The 12,879-nt window shown below is 49.9% G+C and overlaps 1 protein-coding gene across 7 annotated transcripts in view; it reads right to left on the bottom strand.

Moving 5' to 3' along the window:
* Positions 1-927: 927 nt before the first annotated feature.
* The window catches only part of LOC124231092 (cytochrome c oxidase assembly factor 8), a 42,181-nt gene continuing 30,229 nt past the window's right edge, over positions 928-12,879 (bottom strand). For 5 of the 7 annotated variants that reach the window (XM_046647756.1, XM_046647754.1, XM_046647752.1 and 2 more), the window contains one exon: positions 928-1,466. In XM_046647756.1, coding sequence (XP_046503712.1) covers positions 1,313-1,466 — 154 coding nt within the window. In that variant the 3' untranslated portion in view covers positions 928-1,312. Of the gene's footprint in view, positions 1,467-11,581; positions 11,959-12,879 lie in introns of those variants that run through there. The other 2 variants (XM_046647757.1, XM_046647755.1) reach the window with 1 other exon arrangement.

Raw genomic sequence — 12,879 nt, 5'->3', positions numbered from 1 at the left:
AACCTGGGGCATCAGTGGGCCAAAAGGTGGGCTTAGAGGGTCACCCCCAGGAGCAGCAGACTCCCAGCCACCAGGACAGCTGCTGTGCCCATCACCTGTGCAGAAAGAAAGGCCAGGCCTGAGGAAACCCGCAAGCTGGGAAGACCCCGGCTGCCCACCCACTGAGGGCTGTCAGCCCTGCCCACGTTCATACTCTGGGATGCGCTCCTATTCCAGCCAGGCTCTTCTCAGCTCCACAGGACCGAAGGTACAGGGGGCAGACGCTGAATAAGGTAATGCACAAATGGATATATCATTGCTGAAAAAGAGCTAAAAAGAAGAAAACCCAGCCTTTGCAGTATCCTGGGGTGAGCCCACTGTGGCTGGGCCAGGCAGGTCCACGTAAGCTGCGCCCTCAGCCTCTGTCCCTCACTTCCAGGACCCCGATCCCCATCTGCACAGAAACGCAGCAACCACAGACAACCCTTCGTCCCACGTGTTGGCACGAAGGGCCTCACACCCATTTCCCACAAGCACCAGCCAGGGTGGGGAGCACTATCCCACTTTACAGATGGAGAAACTGAGGCTACGCCCAGGGAAACTGGCCAAAAGGCCTGGACTCAGAGCTAGTCATTGGACTGAACTCAAGCACCCACACACTGCTACCGCAAATAAGAGTAAAGCATTTCCCCACGTTGTCGGCTCTGGAGGTGAGATTCAGGAAGAGGGATTCAGCAGGGCCTCTGGAAAGTTTCACCTATTGATTCATTCTGGAAGATGCTGATCCATCAGACATAAATCTGGTTCTCCTTTTCCAGGACCGCACATTGACCCACACTCACTCCAAAATGCCTGAGTTCCTCCTGCTGTCCTCCTCGGCTGTCAGTCTGGAACCCATCAGAGCACGTCTCCTGTCGCTGCCGTGACAAATGACCACACACTGGGGGCTTCAAGCAACAGAAGTTTATTCTCTTACAGTTCTCAAGACCAGAAGTCGGAAACCAAGGTGCAGGTAGCTTGGTTCCCTCTGGAGCCTGGGAGGGAGAACGCGTTCCAGGCCTCTCTCCAGCTTCTGGTGGCTCCATGAGTCCCTGGGGCTTGAAGACACATCCCTCTGATCTCTCTTTTCATCTTCACGGGGCCTTCTCTTTTGCATCTCTGTGCTTCAGATAGCCCTCTCCTTTCTAAGGACACTTGTCATTGGACTTAGGGCCCACCTTAAATCCAGGATGAGCTCCTCCTGATATCCTTAACTTAATCACATCTGCAGAGTCCCTGTTTCCAAATAAGGTCACAATCCCAGGTACAAGGGGTTCGGATGTGGATGCCTCTTTCAGGGGCCCTCACTACAGTCAGTCTCTTCGCAGACCCAGCTGGTCCACCCGTCTTCAGGACGCAAACTGCTGCTGCCCATTTTACAGACGAGGCCAATGAGGTGCTGAAGGATAAACTGCTGTTCTGTTCTCAGTGTGGATCCATTACAGGGCCTGTGAAAGGGGAGGGATAAGGAAGCGAACTATTCCTGGCTTGTCCTGGCACATGCTGTTTTGGGGATAGCCAACACGGGCCAGATGCTGCCTCACCTGCCGAGGGCTACTCTCAAGTGCCTAGCAAGGCCCTATTAAATGAGAAAACATTAGGCCAGGCAGGTGGAGCAGGGGTTAAGTGTGCACATTCTGCTCTGGCCGTCCGGGTTTCACCAGTTCGGATCTCAGGTGTGGACATGGCACTGCTTGGCAAGCCATGCTGTGGTAGGAGTCCCACATATAAAGTGGAAGAAGGTGGGCACAGATGTTCGCTCAGGGCCAGTCTTCCTTAGCAAAAAAAAAAGAGGAGGATTGGCAGCAGATGTTAGCCCAGGGCTTATCTTCCTCAAAAAAAATAAAATAAAATAAATTTAAAAAGAAAAAAAAATAGGGCCGGTCCTGTGGCCGAGCAGTTAAGTTCACGTGCTCCACTTCGGTGGCCCAGGGTTTTGCCGGTTCGGATCCTGGGCGCAGACACGGCACCATTCATCAAGCCATGCTGAGGCGGCATCCCACATGCCACAACTAGAAGGACCCACAACTGAAAATACACAACTATGTACCGAGGGGCTTTGGGAGAAAAAAGGGAAAGCCCCCTACCAAAAAAAAAAAAAAGAAAACATCCGCTGACATGAACTTCTGAACAGGCAAATGAGCTCACCCACCAAGGCCCAGCTGGAATGTCACTCCTTTGGGAGGCCGAGCCCATCCTGCTGGCAGTTCAGGCCTCTCTGTAAGGGCTCTCTGTGCTGGGTCACTCTCGCCTGTCTCTCCCTCTGGACCACAGAGACCCCCGGGGTCTGTGCCCAATGCAGCAGCGCTGCCCAATAGAAACTAATATGAGCCACAATGTCATTCATTCATTCATCCATCCATCTACTTATTTATTTATTTATTTGTTTGTTTGTTTATGTAAGATTCGCCTGAGTTAATATCCATCCCCAATCTTCCTCTTTTTTTGTATGTGAGCCGCTGCCACAGCATGGTCACTAACAGACAAGCGGTGTGGGTCTATGCTCGGGAACGGAACCTGGGCCACTGAAGTGGAGCACGCTGAACTTACCAGGGCTGGCCTACACAATGTCATTTAAAATTCCCTAGTAGCCACAGTAAAAAAGGCAAAAAGAAGCAAGTGAAAATAACTTTAATAATATAGGGCCAGCCCCATGGCTGAGTGGTTAAGTTTGTGCGCTCTGCTTTGGCGGCCCAGGGTTTCACCGGTTTGGATCCTGGGCGTGGACAGACATGGCACCGCTCATCAGGGCATGCTGAGGTGGTATCCCACATACCACAACTAGAAGGACCTACAACTAAAAAGATACAACTATGTACTAGGAGCACTTTGGGGAGAAAAAGGAAAAATAAAATCTTAAAAAAAATAAAAATAAAAATAATAATATAGGACCAGCCCAGTGGCACAGTGGTTAAGTGCGCACGTTCCACTTTGGCGGTCGGGGTTCCCAGGTTCAGATCCTGGGTGCAGACATGGCACCGCTTGGCAAGCCATGCTGTGGTAGGTGTCCCACATAGAAAGTAGAGGAAGATGGGCACGGATGTTAGCTCAGGGCCAGCTTTCCTCAGCAAAAAGAGGAGGATTGGCAGTAGTTAGCTCAGGGCTAATCTTCCTCAAAAAAATAAAATAAAATAAAATAATAATATATATACATATATTGTTTCTTCAGCAAATTTTATCAGAAATTTTTTTAATTGAGGCAAAATATACATAACGTAAAATTTACCATCTCAACCACTTGAAGTGTACAATTCAGTGACATTACGTATATTCACAATGTTGTGCAACCATCACTACAGAACTTTTTCATCATCCCAAATTGAAATTCTATACTCATTAAACAATAAATAACCATCCCCCACCAGCCCCTGGCACCCACCATTCTACTTCCCGTCTCTATGATTTCAGCTACTCCAGGCACCTCATATAAGTGGAATCATACAGAATTTGTCCTTTTGTGACTGGCTTATTTCACTTCATATAATGTACTCAAGGTTCACCCATGTTGTAGCACGTGTCAGAATTTCCTTCCTTTTTAAGACTGTTTAATAATATATTTTACTGAACCCAATATATTTAAAGTATTATTTCAACATGTAATTAATAAGAAAAAATTATGAATGAGATAGCTTACATTCCTCTTCTCATGCTAAGTCTTTGGAATCTGGTACATAGCTTACACTTACAGCACATCTCAATTCAGACCAGCTACATTGCAAGTGCTCACCAGCCACATGGCCGTGGCTGCAGTGTGGAAAACCGGGCACTTCTCACTAGATGTCCTGGGAAAAGCCTCATGGCCATACCTGGCCAGCAGCATCTTCTGGATCCCCTCCTCCCTCAGTCAGGTACTGCCCTTTCCAGTTGAACTGACTCTCACATGGACAGCCCACCTGTCCTCCCAGTGACACAGCCTCTCACATCCCCTCCTTGACTCCCAGCTCCACCCCGCCCCACCTGCTGCCCAGCCCACACTCTCACATTCTGGGCCCCGGCCTCCCCAGAAGAAAGAAGAGCATGCCTTATGGCACCTCCTAGGCCAGCGCTAACAGAACTTTCTGCCATCATGGAACTGTTCCACATCTGTGACGTCCAATATGGTGGCCACTAGCTACGTGTGGCTATCGAGCATTTGAAAGGAGGCTAGTGCAACCGAGGGGCTGAGATTTTTTTTTTAAAGGTTGGTACCTGAGCTAATATCTGTTGCCAATCTTCTTTTTATTTTTCTTTCTTCTTCTCCCCAAAGCCCCCCAGTACATAGTTGTGTATTCTAGATGTAGGTCCTTCTGGTTGTGCTATCTGGGACGCCGCCTCAGCATGGCTTGATGAGCAGTGCCATGTCCGCACCCAGGATCCGAACTGGCGAAACCCTGGGCCGCCAAAGTGGAGCATGTGAACTTAACCACTCGGACACTGGGCTGGGCCCCCTGAGTTTTTAATTTCACTCAATTAACTGAAATGTAAATAGCCATGTGTGGCTAGTGGCTCCTGTACTGGACAGGCCACTTCCCAGCTCACCATCTTCCCAGCCACCACCTTGTAGGAGCCACCTGGGTCCTGGCTGTGGCCTGGATGGGGCTCCCCACTCTGCCCCGGGCCCCTGGCAGAGTGACCAGGCTGTGGCCGTCCCTTGCTCAGAGCCCTCAGTGGCTCTGCAGCACACTCAGGAGAAAAGCTAGCGTCTGTGCGGTGGCTGGCAGGCCCTGGCCCACCTCCTCCCACCCTCCTCTTCCCTGGCTCCTGCCGCCCAACCACACCAGTTGCCTGCTGCTCCTGGCCCTGCCAGGCTCACTGCAGTCCCACGGCCTTAGTCACTCTTGCCCAGATCTCGCCCCCTTGCCATCTGCTCCCCACAAACTCCCCAGCCCGTTTGCTCTTTTTCCACACCACTGAACCTCTGGCAACCTTTTATATAATTGATTTATTTACTGCATACATTGACCCTCTAGATTTCTGCCAGTTTTATTCACAGATGACCCCTAACCGTGTGGCAGTGACTGATGTGTGCTAAGCCTTGGTGCATTTCATTGACTGAATGAATGACAGCTCCAAGCATGGGCTTCACAGCACCCATCCTCCCCGTTGGTGGCATCTGATAAGCCAGGGGCGGGGCCACAGCCCACCTGGGCCAATCAGAACAGAGTCCCGATTCCAACCTGCAGTTGGACAGAGCCTGGCGGGCCTGGCCGGGTGCCGTGAGGAGAGGACCCCTCAAGGGCTGGTCTGAGGATGCCACAAATCTGCATAAACAAAACTCTGAGAACTGTGCCTGGCAGATAGCTATACCAGCTCCCTATTATTATTATTTGGTAAAAGGATCCAGGGGCTGCACTGGTTTAGCACCGTTGTCCAAGGCCTACTCTGTGCCAGGCAGCATGGTGAGGCACTTGGGGGAGGGAATGAGGGGGATGAACACAGGAACAGCTCTCGGTGACTGCTGGGCCTCGTGTATCCACGACCAGATGGTCAGATTCTGGAGTTTGTAGCAAGATGCAGCAGGACCCTGAGCTGACAGGAAATCCCACTTTCTAGCTGGAAGTACAGTTCCCAGCCATGGTGTGGGAGCTGGGTCTGTGCAGGTGGCCCTGCCAGACCGTCCTGCCATGTTGCCATTAGAGTGGACGCCCCAGCAGGCTAGGGCTGTACTGGACGTCCTGCCTACTGCAGCCAGGCTTGGGGAGGCACCGAGGACATGCTGGGATGTTGCTTTCTTTTTAAAATAAAAATAAAAATCTTGTTTGCCCTGGTGTTCCTAGCAGATGGATCAACCTTTCACAAGCCGGTGCCCAGGGCTGTTTTGCTCCTTCGTCCAGCTGTGGCTGGTGGGCCCTGCGGGGTGTGCAGAGATAAAGGAATAAACAAACAAACAAGCAGCTCTTCTCTGCCTCTCCACCTACGGCCTTGGCTTTGTACTAATCTTCCCACCCTGCCCCAAACTGGGGATCTGTTTTGACGGCAAACCTGTCTCTGGGTGTGAGTGTGTGCTAGGGTATGGGGAGGAGGGATGGGCCTGGGAGAGCTTAGAACCCCCAAAGACCTGGATAGAAACCACCTCTGGACACCTGCCAATCTCGTCCATCCATCTCATCCCCCCCTCCAGAAGCTCTTTCTGTACTTTTCCACCCAAGGTCTGACTCAGGACAAAGTGAATACAATGATCATTGCAAATCAATACCCGAGTGGCTACAAACACAGCTGAAACAGCCCAAACATTTTGGGAGGACTGATCAATTTCTTTTCCATGGCATGAAAGGAAAGAAATTACTTTCCTGGAAGACCAGTGAGGTGAGCAGAATGTCTGAGCAGGGGCACTGCCCAGCCAGGAGGGCAGCTGTCCCTGCCACATGGGCACAGGGCCCTAAGTAAACAAGAGGGCACTGTGACCCGTGAGGGCTGTCTCATTCACGGCTCCATTCCCAGTGCCTAGAAGAGGGCCTGGCAGGCAGCGGGTCTCATGAGCAGCTGCTGAATGAATGAGAAAGCAAGGACCCTGTTGTCCTCACAGGACCCCAAAGGGAATGCCATCATGTGGCCTGTGTTGTGAGGGCTATTTCTGGTCTCCAGTAGTGTTTGAGACTCAGAGGGCTTAGCTGCCACAGCTGAGACTGGGACCCGGTCTGTCTGTCTGCAAACAAACCCATCTTCACTTGCTACAGCATTGATGAACCTTGAGGACACCATGCTAAGGGAAATAAGCCAGTCACAAGAAGACAAATACTGTATGATTCCGCTTATATAGGGTCCCTAGAGTAGACAAATTCATAGAGACAGAAAGTAGAATGGTGGTGGGCCGGGGGAGTGGAGTGGGGAGTGAGTTAGGGACAAAGTTTTAGTTGGGGCAGATGAAAAAGTTCTAGAGATGGACGGTGGTGATGGTTGGACAACAATGTGAATGGACTTAAAGCCACTGAACTACACACTTAAAAATGGTAAACGGGGGGGGGCTGGCTCGGTGGCGCAGCGGTTAAGTTCACACGTTCTGCTTCTCAGCAGCCCGGGGTTCGCTGATTCCGATCCCGGGTGCGGACATGGCACCACTTGGCACGCCATGCTGTGGCAGGCATCCCATATATAAAGTAGAGGAAGATAGGCATGGATGATAGCTCAGGGCCAGTCTTCCTCAGCAAAAAGAGGAGGACTGGCAGTAGTTAGCTGAGGGGTAATCTTCCTCAAAAAAAAAAAAAAAAAGAAGGCATGTAAGTTGCTGAAAGGCAATTATTTTGCAATAAAAAATTATACATGTACAACAGGGCCTGTGAGGGAACCTAACAGGACTTAAGCAATCCCCAGGGGGCTCGGCTGCACAGGGAGGAAAAGCCCTGACGATGCCAGAAGCCCAAGTCTCCAGTGGATCCCGATCAGGTGGGCTTTCTGAGCAGGAACCCCCAGCCTCTCCTTGGGAAAGTTGATTCTCCATAAAGAAAGGCTGTTCCTCTGCAGTCTGCTCCTCCCTGCACTGTTCCAGTTTTCTAACCGGAGGCATCGTTAAAAACGTCATTTTTTGGTTTTTAAAAACAGAAAAAAAGCAATGCTTGTAGGGAAAAAAATCATCAAACAGAAAATTTTATCATACAATTTCCCACAAGTTCTGTGATTTCCCCATTAATCAAGTCTTTGCAAATTTACAGAACAGAGGGTGGTTGGGCTGACCCTCCGTGGCTCTCTGCCCTCCTCCAGTGTGGAAGCCTTGGAGTACAAAGACAGCAGTGCCCCGCTGCCTCTCTGGGTGAAAACAGCCTAAAGCGCTGGCCAGAAAAAGGGCTAGTCAAAGCTGAGCCCTTGGAGGGACAAAGGATTAAAACACACGCCAAAGCCAGACCAGCCGACGCCTGAGAGCAAGGCTTCTTTGCAAAGATGCAATTTTGCTTTCTTTAAAGAGCCAGGAGCGAGGCTGCCAGCAGGGAGCCAGTGTGTGTGGACATTCAGGGAGGGGTAACAGGAAGGACCAATGCTCCATGGATAACTCCTGAGCATCACTGCGTGCCGACAGCTCCGGGACATGGAAGAGACCAAAGGCCTTTCCTACTAAACTCCTGGCTGGTGCTGGGGGCTCTGCTCTCGACTCAGCACAAGGGCCAGCTTTCAGTCAACTTTGCCCCACCGAGGCCTTCTGGTGGTCAGGAACCAGTTGCTTTGGACGTTATTACTAGTCGCTATCATTTTAGATTTATGAGGAGCCCGTTAAGTGCCGACACTGTACCTAAGATGCCATGTCACACCCTGCTGGGGCTTTGCCAGGTGTGCATAATTACAAGCCAGGAAGCTGAGGCCTGGAGATGGGCCTGAAGGCAGACAAGTCTGCCCTGGAACGCCGCTCTAGTGCAATCACGTTACAAAGACGCTTCACTGTTCCTCCTGGAGGCAGACTTCCCAATATATTATCAGGATTAAAACAAAACAAGGAAAGACTTTGTGGTGAGATGTCCCGCTGTCAGTGACTTGAGCCAGCCTGGGCCCCGAGGCCCACTGCCACTTCTGATGGCCACACCTGGATTCTCTTTTTTGGGGGTGAACATGAGCAATTAAAAGACCAATGTCCACAAACAGCACCCAACACACACAGGGGAAAAGAGACTCAATTTTATTTTACTTCTTAATCCAGAAAACAGAAGCATTAAATTTTATCAAAGGGAAAAGCAGGAAAAGATACATCACTGAGATAACCTTTATCCTGTAATTATTTAAAAGTTCACAAAAATACTCTACTGGAATACGGCTGTGACAGAGAACTGTCTTAACCTAACATTTCCTTAACTGAGCATACAAATGTTAGAGTCAAAATAACTTTATTTGTGACGTGAAGCAACATTTACCACAATCATTTAATCTTAAATGTTTAAGAATCCAAGACAGGAACACAACACTGTCACTTCTCGTTAATTCACTCAGAGCATTTGAGAACCTAGCAACAGTTAACACCATGAGTCAAGTCAAACTTGTCGGCATTAAGTTAAACTGTTCTTACAAAAGGACAACACAGGTTACTGAGATTTCAACCACACTTACGTCTTGAGTTGCTAAAGCTCTCCTGCCAGTCCTCAATATCTAACTACCATGTCAGTTACGCCAAGTGGAAACGATTTTAGGAGAATTACTTGGGACTCTGAACCTGGGACTTGTGGATGCTGCTCCTTTGGCTCTTAAGCAGCAGTCCTCCTGCGCCCGCAAGGCCTCTCTATCCCTCCGGTAGGAGGGTGTCAAGACCCCCACAACTCAGCTCACCCGGCCCAGGACGCTACCACCGTGGGGCACTGCTCCCTCTGACAATTTCAAAGAATGCTTTACTTTCTCAATTGTTACTTTATAAAGTCAAAGAATCACTTATCCTTTCCTTTGTCAGAATATAGAACATATGTTTGTTTTTCGCTCTTTTTAAGTTTCTTAAAAGAAAGCACCCTTGGACCTGTGAAGGCAGCATCTCCACCGCCTCAGATGAGAGGGGCTCTGGTGAGGATAAGAACCTCAAGACTCTGCACGGCACCGTGTCACCTTGGTCACTTTGCTGTCCCATGCCTGCCCACTGGACAGAGACCTGCCCAAGGCCCAGCCCACCCTTGGAGGGTGGCACTGGTGGACAGAGCTCCGTGGCCCCTGACAGACACTGGGGGCATCGCGTTCCCTGGCTCTCAGGCTTTCTCGCTTCAGGAGGTCTGCTTCTGGAGACCTCTGCCTTCTAATGTTACCTGCCCCTCCTACCCCCCATGCGACCAGAGCTTATTTGAAGAAGTTTCTGTTCCTTGAAACCTCAAGAGGCTTGCCTCTAGGAGCCCTGAGGATCTCAGGAGGTAAATTATCAAACGTGCCCGGAAGAGCTAGTTGGTGAAAGCTCTTGTTCAGTGTAAATGCTGGTAATGCACCGCCAAGCCACCAGCTGAAGGGCAGAACCCATGTGCTCGAGGACGCAGTACACAAGCTATCTGGAGCGCCGGGCTAAGAACTCTGGCACATGGTCTCAGCATCTCAGGGTGTGATTCAGGACCCTTGTGATTTCCAAACCCTTGTGTTTGGAAAGGCCCTTTATGAACAGCAGATCCTGCACAGTTGTTCAACAGTCCCACAGATTACAAAAGACACCCGCACTTTCCATCCTCTCCCTCTGCCTTCACAGACAGTAACATGTAAGACAAAACATGATGTATCTCTTACAGTCTGCAAGGATGCCGTGAGCATACCCACACCGTCACCACCCATGCTGGAATTCACTTTCCCAAAAAACAAATTTCCTTTCAGACAATCCACTTGTTTTTTGCTGTTACTCTGGAAAGTCATCCTCAAAATTTCTAAGAATTGATGTACAAAAAGAATTAGAAATGATACCACTGGAAGTTGTTTATGCCAACGTCACACTGCCCGGGGAGAAGACAACCATTAAATGACCTTCAGTCAGTGAATTTGATGGGAGAGGAGGAATTAAAAGCTAGGAAGTGCTTCATACCTTCTGGGCTGGGCTCGCCCACACGGAACAGAGGGCCCCTGTCCGGGGACCCCAACCCTGGTGGTTATCACTTTTTCCCTTGTTTCTCTGCAGCTGCACACAGTGTGACACACGCTGGTGTCAGGCTGAGAACCTGTGTTTAGCAGAGGGAGTGGCAGGAATTAACGATACAGTGTTATTTCTGGGTAACCTCATGGTCCACGCGCCCCACTCTCCGGGGACCTTGGTTAGCAGAGCTGGGTTAACTGCCCCACAGCGTGACTGACCCAGTGCAGGGTTCTCCAGTGGCACGTGGTGCACGGGCTTTCCTCTTCGGGTTCTCACACTCACCCTCATCCATCTGCACAGCCCTTAAAGGCCTCAGTGCGGGGGGTGGGGTGGGGTGATATGCTTCTCCTGGTTTCTGGAATTTCTCCTTGGAAATCATCTTCAGTGGCAGCAGTTTATAAGTCACAGAAGAAATCCAGTCTTGTGACTCTATTGTCATGCCTCATTTTGGAATAAAAACTACTTGCCAAGTGGCGTTTAGTTAATTCCAGATATCTTGTCTATCCTCAGAGGACACGCTGGCTAATTTGGCCTGCCTCTGAAGGCCACTTCCCCATTGCTGAGGCAGGCATCCCCTCCTGCAAGCTGTGACCCCATGCCACACGGCTCCAGGATGCAGTACAAAGAGAGCCTCCTCATTTTAAAACCATATAATCCTACTTCAAACAACTGTGGTTTCAAAAGAATTTAAAAAACAGAGGAGTGTGATCCAGAGCAAGTTGTCGGGGAAAACTCTGGAAACAGGCTTTCCCTCACTCGAGTAAATGGAGAAAAGTTCTCTCAAGGTGGCTCTGCAGTCACCTGAGGTCTCTGACAGGAGCTGCACTTGCTTCAAGTCTGTAGGGCAAGCATCCCAGGACAGCTGCATTTCATCAGGGTACAAACCCAGGGGCCTCCAATAATTCCCGGCTCACTGGTCATGTGAGCCCGTGGGGACACGTGGCAGCTTCCAGTTCACTCGGCAGCCAGCTTCCAAATCATTCCCAACAGTGGAGCCCACTTTTTTAAGCGAAACTTTATTAATATTTTTATATTGTTTTATTTCAAATTGGTACAATTCAAAAACACAGAAAACAGGCACACAGTGATTGGGTTTTTATTTAGTATGACGTCTGTGACTGAGAGCCGGCCTGGTGTCCACAGTCAGGGTGAAGCCAGGTGGCCTACAGCACCCCAGGACCCGCGGATTCCCAGCCTGCCCTGCACTGAAACATAAGCCAAGGGGCCCCCAGAAAGAAGGTGGTGGACTCAGATCACTTATGGGTGTTTAGAGCACTGATAAAGCGGGCTCCTGTAACCAGCTGTTTCTTGTGGAAACTCGGACACTGGGCGGGTGGGTCAGGGTGGGCTCCTAATTGATGGTCTTCTTTTGTTTCAGTCTAAGCTTGTTCCAAATCTTCTCCAGGGCCACTTTTCCCATGAAGTACGTGATGGCAAAATTACGCTTGTACCAGTCTCTACAGAGGAACAGGACAAGCACAGGTGACATATCCCCAGAGACTGACCATTAGCACGCAGGTCTCTGAGGTGAGTTCCCAGCCAAAAGGCAAGGCCCCCTGACTCCTCCTCCTCCTTTCCTCACAGTCTCTTCCTTTGCCTGCCTCCATTAAAGGTAAATTGTCCATAAAAACCTTCCTTCCTTCCACCTGGATTTTCATCAGGATGAGAAAAAGGCTCAATGGTGATGTGCCCAGGTCACCCAAACCCCATTTTGTCCCATTCCTGGAGGACACTGCAACCCTCTTCTGGTTTTTGCTAAAAGACTCCAAAAGAGCCCTCGGAATCGTGGGGCTGCCCTGGACTCCAGTGGCATTCTTGGAGAGACACAACTGTTGAGTGACGGGGGCGTGACCGCTTAGCAAAATGACTGGCAGGCTCTGCAGGAACTCAGTGGGGACCATCCTGGTATTGGCATCTTATTTGCATAAGGAACACATGACAAAAGCACTGCATCATGAGAAGCTAATTTATCACGAGTGCCAACATTACAAAGCTCCAGATCCTCTTTTTCGAGATGATCTGAGCTTCAGTGTAATTTAAGTCTTTAAAGAGATAATTCCAGAGCTTCTCATACAAATATTGGGATGGAGTTCACACACAGTCGGGGCTCACTTGCCTACGAGTTACTCTACAGAACATGCAAAACTTACAAATTCACCCCATTGTCAGCAGTTGAACGAGCAAAGCTTGGAAAGTTTCCACAACGAATGCACACATTCCAGGCTCTTAGTGCTAAGGCCTTGGAAGCTGAAATGCCAACAAGACCAGTGCTTTTCGGCCAAATGAGCTAACCAGTGAATGTGGAACTGCCATTCCGAACTGGACTCAAGTGATTTACTGGCTCTGAGTATAGAAGGAAGCAGAATAACCAAGGGCTC

This window comes from Equus quagga, chromosome 20 (genome assembly GCF_021613505.1).
Source record: "Equus quagga isolate Etosha38 chromosome 20, UCLA_HA_Equagga_1.0, whole genome shotgun sequence".
Taxonomy (NCBI): domain Eukaryota; kingdom Metazoa; phylum Chordata; class Mammalia; order Perissodactyla; family Equidae; genus Equus; species Equus quagga.
Note: the sequence above shows the minus strand (reverse complement) of the source record. Positions and strands in the feature narration are given on the sequence as shown.